This window comes from Puma concolor, chromosome B4, assembly GCF_028749965.1.
Source record: "Puma concolor isolate L17-30 chromosome B4, mPumCon1.1.hap2, whole genome shotgun sequence".
NCBI lineage: Eukaryota > Metazoa > Chordata > Mammalia > Carnivora > Felidae > Puma > Puma concolor.
Window position 1 is genome coordinate 77,707,965 of NC_141673.1, and position 17,184 is coordinate 77,725,148.

Genomic DNA, 17,184 nt, shown 5'->3' on the forward strand with positions numbered 1-17,184 from the left:
ACTCCACAATTTGTTGGCCAGAAGCTACGTTTAGCAGGTAATCTCAGGGCTTGCTCACAATTTAGGAAGTCAGCTAAGCAGTTTTTCCAGGAAATGCAAAGAACATGACAGGACTTGCACTCTGTTGGAGTAGAAATACATCTATTGTGCGTTTTGGGGCACGAGACTGGAGTCTGCATCCTTACTCACCCTGTAATTATTGCTATTGGCAATAGCGTTCTCATGTTCAAAGAGATCCTTTGATTGAGTTGCTATGTTAAGCTTATTTTCAAAGGGATTGTTCTACTGAACCATTGAATTATGAAAGTATTCAAAAGTTATTTCAGTTTAGCTTGTTTTTATTTATAGGAATATTACATAGCTAATTGGTAGAATACCTAGAGTATATAAAGATATCCATGTGACTTTTTAAAAGATAACATGTTACCAAAAGAGTTTGAAAACCTAAATAATTATTGCTAATGGCTGTTGGCCACTCATCAAATACCATGTAATAAACTAAGTTCTTTTTTATTTTTTAAAGTTTAGGGCACCTGGGTGGCTCAGTCTGTTAAGTGACTTCAGCTCAGGGCATGATCTCATGGTTCATGGGCTGGAGCCCTGCATCAGGCTCTGTGCTGACAGCTCAGAGCCTGGAGCCTGCTTCAGATTCCGTGCCTCCCTCTCTCTCTGCCCCTCCTCCATTCATGCTTTGTCTCTCTATCTCTCTCTCTGTCTCTGTCAAATATAAATTTAAAAAAATTAAATGTATTTATTTATTTTGAGAGAGAGAGCACGCAAGTGGGGGAGGAGCAGAGAGGGAGGGGGACAGAAGATCCAAAACAGGCATTGTGCTGAGAACAGACAGCCTGATGTGAGGCTCCAACTCACAAAAACATGAGATCTTGACCTGAGCTGAAGGCAGACATTTAACCAACTGAGCCACCCAGGTGCCCTGAAGTTCTTTTTGTAAAAAATCCTTATTTATTTATTTATTTATTTATTTGTGTGTGTGTGTGTGTGTGTGTGTGTGTGTGTGTGTGTGTGTGAGGGAGACTGTGCACGAATGTGCGTGTGCAAGCAGAGAAGCGGCAGAGACAGAGGGAAAAAGAGAATCCCAAGCAGGTTCTGTGGTGTCAGCTCAGAGTCTGACCCGGGGCTTGATCCCATGAATCGTGAGATTATGACCTGAGCCAAAATCAAGAGTTGGTCCCTTAACCGACTGAGCCACCCAGGTGCCCTTATACTAAGTTCTTTTATGCTTCATTCATTCATTCATTCATTCATTCCAACATATATCTGTTGTCTACTATGTGCATTACTCTAGGGCCTGGAGAACAGCAGTGAACGAAGCATCCCAGCTTTCATGAAGCTTATATTCTTGCACGAAACAATTAACAAATAAGTGAAACATAGACCATCTTTAATGAAAATAAGTGCTATGGAAAAAAATTAAGCAGCAAAAGGAGACACTGAGGACTCTGTGTGAGTATGTGTGTGTTAATGTACCTCACTGAGATAAGTCAACATGTGAGCAAAGACCTGAAGGAGCTGAGGAAGTCCAAAAGTGGGTCCCAGGAAGATGTTTGTTAAACAGCATTAAGCAATTACTTATTGAGTATTCTTATGAACCACCTATTTAATTCTCACATCAACAGTTTATGGTAGGTACTTTCATTGTTCCCATTTTGCAGGTAAGAGAATTGAGGCTCAAAAATGTAAAGAAATTTGTTTAAGGCCACAGCGTTCACAAAGGGCAAGTTGAGATCTGAACGCAGATCTGCCTCGCTCACAAACTGTAAGGCTTTCAACCAGTTTCATCCTGTCTAATCACCCACTTATCGTATCACAAGATTTCTACGTGCTCAATATTGGTACCTACGTAGGATGATAGTCAATTACAACATCACACTTAAAAAAAAAAAAACTACTTGAGAGGAAAAAGTAAGCCAAGTTTGGCTCAAATAAAATAAATGAGAAAAATTCCTCTCCAGTTCCCTGGTTAGGGTTCTAGATGGCGGCAGAGCTGACCTTGTGGATTATGGCTCTCCAGGCACAAAAACAGGGATGCCTCAGCTGGCCCTGTGGGGCTGGTACTGAAATGTCCTTCAATGCAGCGTTTCCAGGGCTGAAATAAGAGGCCATGAGTAGAAGTGGGGCAGAGAAAGAAGAAGGGGACGGGCACTGAGTCTGTTGTTGGAAGTCTCTATCATCACTCCCCCATCAGGTCACTGATCTTTTCAGTTGAATCTCAGCATCAGGGTTGAATGTTTACATCTGACTGTGTAATTGAACTCTTCACGGGGTATAATCTACTTCAGGACTGGTCCTGCTGTAAGGCATTAAGACCCACCATCCACATGACTTCACTTAAGCACTACTTTCCACAAGGCTTTAGCCTGTGGCCTGCTGAGAAAGAGTGGCAAAACTATCACCACTCTGTGGTCTAGGCTTTGGGCCCCTTGATTTCCTCTTCACTCCCTGGAAGCACATGTACCTGTGCATTAAGTGTGTGTGTATGCTTAGTGGTGAATGCACAGGACAAAAGGGAAGCTGTGTTCCCCAGCCACTCCAGACCTGAATAAATGGAGTTTTGCAGTAATTGAGTGATTTGAGGGAAAGTGAACATACAAATCCAAACAATCAAAGGAAAGATTATCTTACTTAATACCAGGGATAGAGGTTTTTCTTTCTGCCTCTCAAGTCCAAAGAGGAAAATCAGGACAAGTGGCTTAGGTTGTAAAGGTCAAGGACCCTTTCTGTTGAGCTTGGCTCTCAAGTTCTCTGAGTAGTCAACTGCGGGTGAAACATAATGAATAGCATGATAAATATCAGTTGTGAAAGATCTGATTGAAAGTCAGAGGCCACTTCCATGGGCACCCTACAAAAAGCTTACCATAAACAAGGCTTAATCAACATTAGCAGGGCTATTAAACAGTATCACCTATTAAAAGCGAGCTCTTCCTAGCGCCTCTTTTTGGAGTTTCTCTGTGTGGGTGTGTTCGTAAGAGACTGGGTGAGCAAGAGTGTACTGGGTACAATTTGTGTGTTTACAAGAGAAAACAGAAGCTCTCAATGAGGAAGAACATATGTTTCTGGGACGGCATCTGCGCAAAAAGTACATAGCCCCTGAAGTTGTACTAAGAAAAAAAACTAGTTAAAAAAAGTCTTTTATTTCACACACGTCATCTTCTTGGCACATTTCCCTCCTACTGCCCTTTCTGCCCGACCTTTCTTACCCTCAGGTCCAGGAAAACCACGAAATGTTGAACAGTCTGACAGAGGCTGCCTAACCAGATATGCTACTCACTCGGGGATCCCAGAGGCAAATCTCAAGCCAGGATCAGAAATGACTCTCCAGGGCGCACCTGCCTGGAGGGCGGCCACTCTGCAATTAAGCGGAAATCACATCCCTTGCCAGGGCTGCGCGGACGCCGAGCACTGCAACCTGAGCACAGCGCGGCCCCTGCAGGCGGTATCGGAGGTGACTCGGAGGGTTTGCGCGACCCCGGGCAGACCGCGCCCCTCACCCACCTCCCCGCGGGCGCGTCCGACTAGCCAAGGGTCGGCGCGCGCGATCGGCCCCGCCCCCGCCCCAGTGCGCGTGCCTGGCCGGAGCGGCGCCCCCTGCCCGAGGAGAAGCTGGACCTCAGATCGGGAGGCCGCACTCCCCCTTGCTGGGGCCTCGCTCCAGGCGTGGGGGGCGGGGCTGGAGGCGGGGCCGGGGCGGGGCTCGAGCCAGTGCCCGGGGCTCTGCTGCAGCGTCTTCCGCAGGTCTCGCGGCAGGCTAGTGGCTCCGTCGCCCCTCCGGCCCCATGGCAGCCCCCGGCTCCCCGGCAGAGTGCGGCTACATCCGGACAGTCCTGGGCCAGCAGATCCTGGGGCAGCTGGACAGCTCCAGCCTGGCTCTGCCCTCCGAGGCCAAGCTGAAGCTGGCGGGGAGCAGCAGCCGCAGCAGCCAGGCGGCCAAGAGCCTGCGGATCCAGGAGCAGGTGCAGCAGACCCTGGCCCGGAAGGGCCGCAGCTTGGTGGGCAACGGTGAGTGGAGCCCCGCTGTCCCCCGCACCGCGCGGATCCCGCCCCTTGACCCTTCCCCTACCCAACCCTCATTCTCAGCGCCCTGTTGCTTCGATTCGTTGCTTCCTGGGGGTGCGGGACCTGGTGTTCTGCCCACCTGTTGCTCGCCGTCCCTTTGTATGACCCGCCGCTCCTCCAGACTCTGACTTACTTGGGGAAAGCATTCTAAAAGCTTATTCAGCTTCGTCTTCTATGTATTTACATATATTAGATGCACGTGTATATCTACGTGAAAGAATTCAGTACTAGATTTTTACCCCTTCCTTAACACCCTCCCCTCTTCACCCACCCCCCACCCCAATACCGTGGATTTAATCTGGAGGCTGCGGGAGTCTATAAGCATTTTGAGATTCTGTGCAGAAATTTGTATCATTTTTTTTTTTTCTGGGAGAAAATGCTTCTAGCTTTTATTAGATTTTTTTAAAAGAGTATGACCCCTCCATATATACATATATATATATATATATATATTTTTTTTTTTTTTTTTTTGAAAAAACCTGAAAGTACTGGCCCTCCCTCTTACAACCTGTAAATTGGGATTGTAGTGCCTCGCCCCGGTACTTTAGGGCTCTCCACCTTTATGCGGAGCGAGTGGTTGATCTAGGAAGTGAAAAAATTGAGTAGGAGGCTTTGGGCGAGGGAAAAGCCACACCACCTGCGGAGGAGGAGGTGGTGGAAGGGGACTTTGGCCCAGGCGGCGGAAGCCTTGTCTGCCTCGTTGCACCGTGCATAAGTCCTCGTGTGTACAGCCCTGGTCTCTCCAAAAATTTAAAACGTGGAAGTAAAAGCGGTTTAAAAAAACACAACAGCACTATATTAGTAATTAATTGATAGGGGAGGTGGAAGGGAACACGGCAAACCGGTTGTTAAAATTAGAGAACGTGATATATCATTTTCTCCCCTGCTAAAAGTCAGATGATCAGATCCGCAGAGTAACTCTTATTGTTTAATTTACTTTATTATAAAAGCAGTAAAGGGGCACCTGTGTGGCTTAGTCGGTTGAGCGTCCGGCTTCAGCTCAGGTCATGATCTCACAGTTTGTGGGTTTGGGCCCCGCATGGGGCTCTGTGCTGACAGCTTAGAGCCTGGAGCCTGATTATGATTCTGTGTCTCCCTCTCTCTCTGCTCCTCCCCCGCTCATGCTCTGTCTCTCTCTCCCTTTCAAAAATAAATAAAAACATTAAAAAAAATTTTTAATTAAAAACAGTATAGGCTTATTGCAGAAAAAAAGAAGAAAGAAATTGAACAGTTAAGTTGGGATATCTGTTTGTTTCCAGCAATTTTGAACTGTTTCTTTCTTGAGGACATAACTTGGGCAATGGCAAATGTAGAACCCATTAGGAAGAAAAAAAAATATTTGCAGACCAGAACAAAGATTTAAAACAGCTGTCCCTGGGAGGATGTATTGTTTTCAGTTTTTGTTAAAGAATCCTAAAGGATCCTAAAGAATCCTAAAGGATCTGGCAGTATTTGCATGCTTGAAAGGTAAAGAGATGTTTAATGACTGCAGTTAATGTAATTGCCTGTGTGTGCCATGAATCAACTATGTGGTTTGCATTTGTTACTATGCTTTCAAAACAGTACTTCTGTGGTAGATGTTTGAATCCCCATTTTACAGATGAGGAAACTAAGCAGCTAAGTAACACTCAAGTTTCCACAGATCGTAGCAGAATTGGTATTTAAACCACCAAGCCTGAATTTTTAAACCACTCATTAGTTGTATTGTTAGCTTTTGGGTTAATACAAAATGGGGTTTTTATTAGACCCTGAGGCCTTCCTCATCCCCTATTTTCCTCTAAGTAAAAAATCTGAGGCGTTCCGAGAGTAGGGAGGTCTAGATAACGCTGAACTGCTACAGTACATGGGATAAAAAGAACCTAAATTTACATTTGAGAGTCTGACTAAAGACTCCAGGACAATTGAGGCCAATTTTTGACTGGTGGTGTCATTGCACCCATTAGTCTGTGCAGGTCCAGTGTTTAACTGAAACCAAACTAGGGTCTTCTCAGGGGACACAAGGGATGCACATTGTGTGTTCTTTCTTACTCTCAGAAAGTGGCTAGCCAGAAGAGCAACTAGACATCAACTATTCAATAAATGGGGGAAATTAACAGAAGAGGGAACATTGTTGAGCATCTGTGTGCCTAACCCTGTTCTAAAATCTTCCTCTGTTCGCATTTCATTAAATCCTGAAAACAATTGCATAGGATAGATATGAAGCTCCATTTCATGTGTGAAGAATGCATCAGTCTCTGAATATTGGATGCTTGACTCCAAACCCACATGTGAACTGTCTTCCCTACAACGTGGTGATTCAGGTTGCTTGGTGAATTCAAGAACTACTGAATGAGTCTATACTTCATGCAGGGCATTGTGCAGGTGCTGAATTACCCATAAGACTCCCCTCCCTTAAAAAAATATGTACTCAAATAGGAAATAGTGAGGAACCCAAAAGAAGGAGAGCTAACATATTATGGAGTTTAGAAGTATGAGTTAGACTACTAGTTGAAGGAAATTTTGAAAAGCTTCTGAAAGAAATTGAGATTTTAGAACTCAAAAATTCAGTAGGACTGGATATGGGACAGACATTGGAGCATTCCAGGAGAGAGCAACAGGAATATTTCATGGTTCACAGAATTGATATGGTAAAACAAATCATGTCATGGTGTTTCTGCTCTAATGCTTAGGGCAACTCCTTGAATGTCCCTGCCTTATACTAAGGAACAAAGTGTTTGAAATATTTTGATTACAACAGGAGCTTCCCTGCAAACTGAAATGCACTCAGCAGCCTACACAGAAGTACAAGTCAGGCAGAGAGATAAGGCAGCTAACAACACCTACTTACTCTAAAGCCTCAGCTTTCTGAGACTTAAAAAGGAAATCGGCTTCAAAGGAATTTAACATGTCATGCCAAGGAACAATTACCAGGGATGGTTCATGTATGTTAATTAAAGTTCTTTGAAAAGGCCTGGGGGGCTTGTGATGGTTGTGAGTATTGTTTTTAGTATTTCCGTATTACTGTCATGTGTCTAAAGTTGAAACAGACAAGCAATTGTTGAAATAGTACTGGCCTGGAAAGAATCCTGTATCAACACAAGAAAGTCTGGGAAGAAATGACCCTGGTGTTAACTGCTGTTAGTTCCAGAGCCCTGGAGAATTCTGAATTGTTGACATACCTGCAAGATTGAGGCAGTAGATAATCTGTTGAAAACAGAGATGCGATAAATGAGGCTGATCTGTTGATAAATACCCCGCAAGGGTCTTGAATGCCTCAGTATATAGGTGGGTGGTTTTCATTGTAAATCATTCTAACTTCTGAACGTTGTAAAGTTGCCTGTAACTCTTGGGAGGTGGGTTGGGGGAGGGACGGGAAGCTGTGAAAGGGAGGTTAGAGGGACAGGGGGATCAGAGGTGTGTAGTAGCATTGTGAAATGAATGTATTGTGGGGAATTTAAAAAATCATTTTATAAACATCAAAGAGAAGATATTTAAGAATTGCAAGTATTAGCAAATGAAAAAAATTTAAGTGTCCAAATCCTATTTATTACACTTATTTTGAAAGTACTATTCTACTTACTACACAGTTCCCCAGGGTGCTTGAATAGGAAGAAAATCATGTTTTAAACTGTTGTATGTAATACTCATAAAACACAGTGAACAATATCCCAATAAAATTTTCACGTCCTTTGGAAATCCACCATAAAAACTTGGGGCATGTCATTTACTTAGTTTCTCTGGCCAAAAAGTTTTGAATACCTGTGATCAGAAGAAATTCTGGAGAAAGGACTGAAAATTGGCTAAGGAAGCAAAAAAGGCAGTAGGCATTATTGAGGAGAGTGGGGTTGGGGTGGGGGTGATTGTTCATATCCTGTATGGATTATTTGTTTGCCAAAAATAAATTCCAGGAATGAAGCAATTCTGGGAGCCAGGTGCCTAGTCATTCAGAAAGTGGGAGGGATGGGGGGGGGCGGGGTCGGAGATATGCCCAAGCTGCTCTGAATGTAGTACATCAGTAGTCCCACCTGATTGAAAGTACCTCTGTGTCTGCCTGAAAAGCCCATGGGCCACTTTTTGTTTAGTGTCTAGCAGATCAATTGCTGTGAGTACAGAAAAGGGGGGGGGGGAGGTTGTTGTATTTGTTTATTTGTTTAGAAATTCTTCTGATTATAGTTTCTCAAAGGAAATAGAACACTAGCAAAAAACGGTTACAAAAAAAATATATTCCACACCCTTAGAAAAAGTGAGAACACATCCTTTATGGATAAAGTTTTGAGTTAGAGGGATCTTAGGGATCTTTCAGAATCAGTGGAGGTGTAACAGTGTTTGATTTTGATTATAAAAATTCATTGCTCTGTGTGTCACAGATAAAATGCAGGACATTTCCTTTGAGAGAAGACTGTCATTTAGGCTTTTAAAAAGGCTCCTTTAATGTTATCTATGCCCTGTCCTGGTGGTTCCACTCATGGGAACAGAGGGGAGTTCACTTGACTTAGATATTTTAGGTATTTGTTGTTCACATTGGCTCATTCTTCTGAAGTGCTGTCTTGGTTATCAACTTTAAAACTTTTTCCTCATGTGTTCAAATAAGGATATACGTATTTGCCTTATTTTATCTTCAGATATAGTTATCATTGATTTTACACTAAAACTGAATTTCTGGTCTGATCAATAAAAGCTTTTTTTTTTTTTTTTTTTTTTTTTTTTTTTGCTAAGAGAGTAACCATATTATTGGCAACCTATCTCTGATAGGTTGAAATATAATATGTTGCAGAACCTCTGGAATTTATAAACCAGAGTTGATAAGTCCCATAAAAGATCACTTGGTTCCATCTCACATGATAGTCAAGAATTTAAAATTACACAATTCTGAGATAAAAATGTTGGACTCCAGCTATTTTGTGCATGTACATAAATGTGTGAATACATAAACACCATACTCCTGGAAAAGTAAACAGTAAAAGGCAGTGTTGCAAGTGGGAGTAGAAAAATGGGAAAACTTCATCTTTGTATTAGAGTGAGCCTGTTCACTTGCCTAACTTCTTATGGTAAGAGTAACAGAATTTCAGGGGTGCCCGGCTGGCTCCGTCAGTTATGTGTCCGAGTCTAGATTTCCACTCAGGGCTTGATCTTGCAGTTTGTGATTTCAATCCCTGTGTCCGGCTCTGCACTAACAGTATGGAGTCTGCTTGGGATTCTCTCTGTCTAGCCACCCCCCCACCCCCACCTTCCCTGCTCTCACTCTCTCTCTCAAAATAAATAATCTTAAAATTTTTTTCAAAAAGAATAACAACTTCAGATCCTCTTATAATAGAAATATTTAAAAATCTATTTTATATCTTGTGTAATGCTATTAGTGGCAATTGGATATTGGACATAAAAACAGTTGTTATATTCTCTCAAGTTCTTGAAATGAGGTAGGGAACCCAATATGTAGACTTAGATTAAAATGCATATTTAGAAAAAAAGAACCTTGAGCACTTGAAAATGCAATTCTCCATTACCATTAAAAGAATCCATATATTTGTATCCTTGGAATAATCAGATTTCAACTTAACAATGTTGATGGGTGAGGCATCATGATCAAAGCAATCCCTTAATTTCCAGAAGAAATCATTGCTCATTAGAAGCTTAATAAATTATTTCCACTAACTTAAATCTCACCAACACATCCATACAATGAGAGTAAGGGGGGTCCCATGAGAATTATTGTATTGGATTACCTTTTCTCTTTGAAGGAGGAAAACAAATGGGGACTTTTCTTGATAGCTATTAGGAACTTATTATAGACCACCAAAATATTACAGAAAAATACTCAAGCCATACAGATAAGAGAATGACAATATTTAGCATCCAGATGTAGACGCAACCTCGCCAAAAAGAACATAGTTTTTTTACTCAGGAAGAAAGATTCTGCTTACGTTAGGGGGAAAGAATTTTTTCCTCCTCTTTCTATTCCCAGAATGACAGAGAAACAGAAAATATTTGAGCACCTTCCATCCACTCCAAGGCAAGAGCACACATGTGACTACCATCTTCATATTTTGGCCCCACTATGGCGATCCACGGGATAGACGTCAGCCTGAAGCATCAAGTGCAAACTGAATTTATAGAACTGGGATATTTTGAATGTATAAGGAAATATGACTAACAATTAACTCCTCAAGTGCTGATGCAAGACTGTACTAGAAGCAGTAGTAAAAGATGCTATTCTTTATGTCAGGATGTGAAAATTTACCTAGAAAAGATAAACTCTTCCTGCTTTAATCTGGCCTCCAACCCATTCTCCACCTCACTCCTGGAGTAAACTCTCTAAAGTGTCAATGCATCGTTTCTTGATTTAAATTCCTTCAGTTCCTTGCTGTTTTCTACATAGCCATTCTATGAGTAAAATCGTCATTCAGCATGGCATTCCAAGTTCTTCAGGGTCTGATGCCTGCAACTTCTCAAACTTCATCTTATCACCACCACTCCCACTCCCCCACCAAACAAACACGTGTGACTTATCTTCCTTTGTGTTCCTATTCCTGTGGCCCTCATTCCTCCCTTCTCTTGGCCTGGTTAACTCTTACCTGCCCCTCAAAACTCAGTTCAGTTGTGCCCTTGGATAGACACTATCTCAGAGGGTAGAGAGAGATCTTGAATGCAAGTTAAAGATTTGATATTTGCGAGTCACAGAAGATGTTTAGCAAGGGAGAAACCTGAAAAATGCAGGGGATTTCTGACAGTACATTTGGAAGATTTGGTGAGAGGATTTTAAAGGAGAAGGGACAGCAGCTCTGAATGAGTCGGGAGGGAAGAGACTAGCTGTGGTAAGTGACAGGCAATATAATGATTGAGACTTGTTACGAAAACCTGTAGTGAGTTTTTAAAAGAAAATAATTAACTTTGTGAGTTCTGTAAATTCATCATTTTGACACTGTGAGTATGATGTGATATTTGTCATTGCAGTTCTGAAGTTATCATTAGGGATATCTCAGCAAATGAATTGGCAGAAATGCCACAGTAAGGAGACACATCACAGGAATTAATAGATTTAGAAACTTCCAGGATGTATCAGCTTAGTTCTTCACCGGTGTGCTTATATTATAATCACACATTCTGCTTATCCGGCTGCTCAAGCAAAATGCATGATACAGACACCTGCAGTACATAAGGGCTTTTGTAATAGGTATTTTTGTAGTCATCCAGAGTAGTAATTTGAGGATTGTCCCCCAAATGCCATAAATGGATCTATCAGAGGAAAATCTCAAACTGGTTAGGGGCCTCCTAAAAAATAAAAACTTCTGGTGACTGATTGATATATTGTGTGAGGGTTAATAGTCATTGACTAGATCCTTCATGGCACATGGAGCATGTGGCCCGTTCTGTGAGGAGAGCTGGTCTGTTTGTGGCACATTCACATTCATTGGAAGGCAGCCGTGCTATACTCGCCACTGTATCACCAGTGCTGACTGCTGGAGTATCAACTTTGTAAGAAGTCATAGCTATCCAACCATATACCCAATATACCAGTTGTTTCTTGTATTTGATTATGGAAGTTGTGTTAACTGGTCACAATAAGCACTGTGCACTTTTTGTTCATTTTTCAATAATGCAGAACATTAATAGATTTTGACCTACTTTGAAATAATTCTTTGCCATAGTTTTTAAACCAACAAATTCTGTTCATTTTCCAGCCTGAGCAAGAACTCACCTGAGTTGTATGCATGTTTAGAATTGTGGTTTCCATAAATATCTGTTCATTGTTCTTAGTAAGAACAGAAGATAAATATATGTGTGTGTGTGTGTATACACATATATAAATAGTGTGTGTGTGTGTGTGTATACACATATATAAATAAATTTTAATGTAAGTCCAGGAAGGTGAATCCTGGGTCATATGCCCACACAGGCAAAAGAAAAATCCGTCACCAGTTCCAGAGTCCTGAGGTATGGTTCTTGATAGGTCCTAATGAATTTCATGGGTTTTTTTTGTTTTTTTTTTTAATTTTAACATGTATTTATTTCTGAGGGACAGAGACAGACAGAGCATGAGCAGGGGAGGGGGATACAGAGAGAGACACAGAATCCGAAACAAGCTCCAGGCTCTGAGCTGTTTGTTAGCACAGAGCCCAACACGGGGCTTGAACTCACGAACTGTGAGACCGTGACCTGAGCTGAAGTCGGAAGCTCAACCGACTGAGCCACCCAGCCACCCCATAAATTTCATGTTTTAAGCTCCTACTTTGGTTGGTAAATGACTTTAAGGAGCCATTTAAATATGAATTTCTCTATACAAATTCATTCTGATCAGCTTCAAGATGCCGGCTCACCTATAATGACATGCCCCCAATTTTACTCTTAGTGAAGAAGTTAAATTTCTTTTTAATTATTTTGAGAGAGAGAGAGAGAACAAGGGAGGGGAAGAGAGAAAGAGAATTCCTAGCAGACTCTGCATTGTCAGCGCAGAGCCTAGCATGGGGCTTGAACTCATAAACCATGAGATCATGACCTAGAGGAAATCAAAAGTCGGATGCTTAACTGACTGAGCCACGCAGGTGACCAGAAGTTAAAGCTTTTTAAGGTGTGTGAAGAGAACTGTTACCTAGAGGTTGCTGGTGAAAGGCCAAATACAAGCTTTTAGACCTCTAGGCTCTCTGTCCACCATAAGACCATTGTCAGCCCACACTGTGAAGGCAATGTCTTGTGAGAGTTAGCACAGTTAAGTGGAGCGTTTAAATCAACACTAGAAGTAAACACCTGCTGATTTCTATGTATACATTTAGTCATACCTGTTTTCACTGGAATTTCTTCTATCTCGAGCTCTACAAGTACTCTTCTTATAGTCAAATCAGGTTTTTAACCATGCTGGTGGAGAGTCATAGAAGAGAGTACAAGAAGGGAGTACTAGAAATTTGAAGGAAAAGATGCTTTTCTGAATGCAAATGATACTCTAACAGAGGTTTTGTTTGTTTAGCTCTTCTCAATTGTCTATTTACCATGAGGGAAGCTCGAGTTGATTTTTTAAATGTGCTCAGATACAGGTAATAAAGTCACAGTAGAAGCTTCTCAATTTGATTTTGTAAGTGTATTAAATTTAACCAGTTCGGTAATAAAGCCACTCACAAAACCCACAAACAAAAAACTGATTATGGAAGTTAGTTTATTTTTAACCCTGACAACAATCCATTATTTTGGACAGTACTGGCATACATAACCAGAAACCAAGATATTTTCTCCCAACCGCTGCTTAGGGAATCATATCATTCAGATTAATGTTCAGACCAGGAAAGAGAGACAATTATGTCATCACGTGAGGTGAACACCTGTGCAGTCTTTCAGGCAGTTCGGCATCCTTCCACCATCAAAACCCAGTCCCATCACCACCCCTACCCCTACCATTGCTTTGAGCTGAACTGCTTGTTATTTGTGGAAGTGGGGTTTCAAGTTGTTCCGTGACTACCTCGTTCATTTCCCTTAAAGTGGGTTCCATAAAGTGTTAATGGTGTTCTTAGAAGAAGAGGTATGGATAATGTTGCCCAAGTAATATTAATTTAAAATAGTTCCTATAAATATTGCCTTCTTTAGGAAACTCTAGAACACATTACACACTGTACAAATGAAATGAATGGCTGGAAAAACCACAATATCATTGTGATTGTCAGTGGCTGGGTCCATCACAAATAACCAGAAAAAGTTAAATTCAGTGTCACTGGTAAATCTACCAGAATAAAAACTCTGAGATACAACACAGTGTAAATTGAAGCATGCACACTAGTTTATCCCTCATTCTAGAACAGATTAATTCATGAAAAAGTGTAAAAAATTTTTGTAACCCAAATTCTGTTTTATTTTTTTAATTTTTTTTAAAGTTTATTATTTTAGAGAGACAGAGACGTTGCAAGCGGGGAAGGGGCAGAGAGAAAGAGGGAGACAGAATCCGAAGCAGGCTCCATGCTGGCAGCGCAAAGTGTGACGTGGGGCTCGAACTCACGAAGCCATGAGATCATGACCTGAGCCAATACCAAGATTCGGATGCTCAACTGAGCCACCTAGGCGCCCCCTCAAATTCTATTTTATTTTATTTTATTTTTTTTTAAATTTTTTTTTCAACGTTTATTTTATTTTTGGGACAGAGAGAGACAGAGCATGAACGGGGGAGGGGCAGAGAGAGAGAGAGACACAGAATCAGAAACAGGCTCCAGGCTCTGAGCCATCAGCCCAGAGCCTGACACGAGCCTGACGCGGGGCTCGAACTCAACCGACCGCGAGATCGTGACCTGGCTGAAGTCGGACGCTTAACCGACTGCGCCACCCAGGCGCCCCTCAAATTCTATTTTAAAAACTATATGTCATTTTTGCACGTTTCTTTACAATTTTAAAAGCATTTATATATATGCTTTCTCAAGTAAACCTCTGTCTCAGCAACTCTGTTAGTAACCGGAATTAAGGGAAACTGAGGCATCTGAGTGATTTGTCTAGGCACACAGGAAGGGGTGGAGTGGAGGCTCCAGACCAAGTCCACAGATTTCTTCCATTTAGGGAAGATACCTGCGTCATTTTGTGAAGTAAACAAATTCTTTGAAATATAAGGATACTCTAATATTCCATGTTAGAAGACCTGAATTTTCATATTGCATTTATTGAATCAGGGTGTGCCTGTAAATATGCTGTTTTTGTTTGCTTTGTTGTTTCTGGGTTGGAGAAGGGCATGGCTGAGTTTTTATATGTGTTCAGTAGTCATCATTACATATTTTATCTTTCAAACAGAAAATGGCTTGTTTAAAGAGATTAGTTTCCATCCTGATTAATACGTATCCTTTTTTTTTTTTTAAATCTCACCCAGTTCAAAATTTCTTTAAAATCTTAGCATACAGCTGCTAATTCACCTTTAATCCACTCTACTGATCTCAAACCCATGACTGCCTAGTCAAATCAATCTGCATTACTTGTTGTTTGAGATTGTCCCTTTAACCAGAGAAACCTGCAAGCAGAGTATCAGGAGTCACAAGCTTTCTAGCACAGGAAGAGAGTCTGTGGCTTAAAGATCCAAGCTTATTTTATTCCTTGTTCCCAACTGTGTTACAGTTATTTTGGGAACCAGTAAACCGGTCTCAGTTCATAGATCCGAAAACCGAAGGAGAGGCTTCCTTATAAGGACTTATGTTGGGAAATAAAGATTTAATAGTTAGAGAGTATTTGGAGTTACCCAGATAAAGGTTCTCAAGGAAAGAGAATGATTGCTTTTGGTCTTCACATCCAAACCTATGATGATAATCCCACCAGAGCTTTGGCAAATGGCAATTACACAAAGACCACAGTGCAGTCAAATAGCAGAGACCAGTAGAAATGAGACCCAGAGTTCAAACGTGATACAAAACTGCTTTGCAATTTGAAGCAAGTAACTTAGGGGCGCCTGGGTGGCTCAGTCAGTTAAGCATCTGAGTTTGGCTCGGGTCATGACCTCAGAAGCTCCTGCGTTCAAGCTCCACTGTCAGCACAGAGCCCACTTCGGATCCTCTGTCTCCCTCTCTCCCTTCCCTTCCCTGTGTTTTTCTCTCTTTCTCTCTCAAAAATAAATAAGTATTAAAAAAAATAATAAACCAAGTCACTTAAGTTTCCCTGTTTATAAAAGGAGGTGATAGTAGCTGACTGCATCACAGGCATATTGAAAAGAAACATATAAACATAATTTGAGCTCTTTTCAAAAGCAAGTAATATTGAGCTATAAGGAGCTCATGTAAGTTCCTTTAAAAAGCCTTATAGCCCCCAGCAACACTGTGAGTTAAACATCTTACTTAAGTAGGCCTGATGATAAAACTCACTGATAAACCTGTTCTGGTAGGATACATTGTTTCACTGGATCTTTTCCAAAGATTCTTAACACATTTCAAATATCCTTGCAGGAATCTCAGCTTGAAAACGGAAGTAGCCCCCTATTAACTGTTTTCTAGAATGTCTACCTGTTCCTGGAAGTAGGGCAAGGGTAATACTTAACACTGCAGGTGATCATGGGCTGGAGGGGGCCCTGGAAGAAATTTCCATTTTTTTTTTTTTTTTTTTTAATGGCACCTTTACATCTTCCACCATGTCACTGGAATTCATTGTTCTAGCTACCATCCACATATGTCATTAATATTTTCCCAGTCTAGATTGTCCCTGACTCATATATTCAGTTTTCATATAATCTAAAATTTTGAAACTACTTTTTTGAAAGACAATAAATATGATTTCTTATATATCAGGTAACCAATAATTTTCTACTTGGCCGTAACGTCTGTAAAAAAGACTTCTCTTTTATTGAAGTCGGGCACAGTCTGAGCATGCTCCTGCCTCTCCCCCAGCCTCTCCTGCCTTTCTACATCCCTAGTGCTGAGGGCATCTTGGTCCCAGACCCTTCAAGATTAGAGCCAGGATGTTCCCTGGACCTGCCAGCCAGCCTCCTTTTCCACACCAGCAGGACCCTTGCTGCCTTGCTTTTCTGATAGCCTGGGGTGGAGAGCAGGGGTGACAGAGTTGTGGGGCCTAAGACAGCCTCTGCAAACCAGCCTGGAGCCTCAGGCAGGTTTTGAGAATTGAGCCCTTAAGGCCTCATAGCCTTTGCTCTAGGGTTGTAGAGAATTCCTTTCCCTCATTCGGTGCCCAGGTTCCAGACATTCTCTGTCATTGAGGTTAAAAATAAGGGGCTATCTGGCCGTTTGCCTGCCCTTATGGAGAAACCAGGCTCTAGAAACAGCAGATGCCTGGCTTACCTCACCTTCCATGGTCTATAGAAAGGTGACACTTATAAGCCTGTAGCTGTCCCCCCTAACCCCTCAGGACCCTTTGAGGCCTGAAACTGTTTACCGGCTAGGTTTGTTGGCTCCAGGAAATAAGACACATGTATTAACATAATTTGGAATGGATTCATACTTTTTAGTTCTCTGACAACAACAATCTCAATCCCCCCACCCCCTCAAAATATGTGATTCTATTTTTAAAAAATGTGAATCTATTGTTAGCCTTTGAAATTTCGACTTTATAATAATCTTGTTGGGAAAGTATGTTGGTATGTTCCAATGGTGTTGGAAAGACACTGCTGTTATGCCCAGTGATCCCCAAAGACCACTAGGGAGCCGAGTCCGATGCAAAAGCAAAGAGCCTTTATTC

General features: G+C 41.7%; 1 protein-coding gene across 2 annotated transcripts in view; it reads left to right on the top strand.

Moving 5' to 3' along the window:
• The first annotated feature begins 3,711 nt into the window (after positions 1–3,711).
• Positions 3,712–17,184, top strand: part of PKP2 (plakophilin 2) — a 94,503-nt gene continuing 81,030 nt past the window's right edge. The window contains exon 1 of one of the 2 annotated variants that reach the window (XM_025930514.2): positions 3,712–4,017. In XM_025930514.2, coding sequence (XP_025786299.1) covers positions 3,795–4,017 — 223 coding nt within the window. In that variant the 5' untranslated portion in view covers positions 3,712–3,794. Of the gene's footprint in view, positions 4,018–10,668; positions 10,866–17,184 lie in introns of those variants that run through there. The other variant, XM_086713668.1, reaches the window with a different exon arrangement.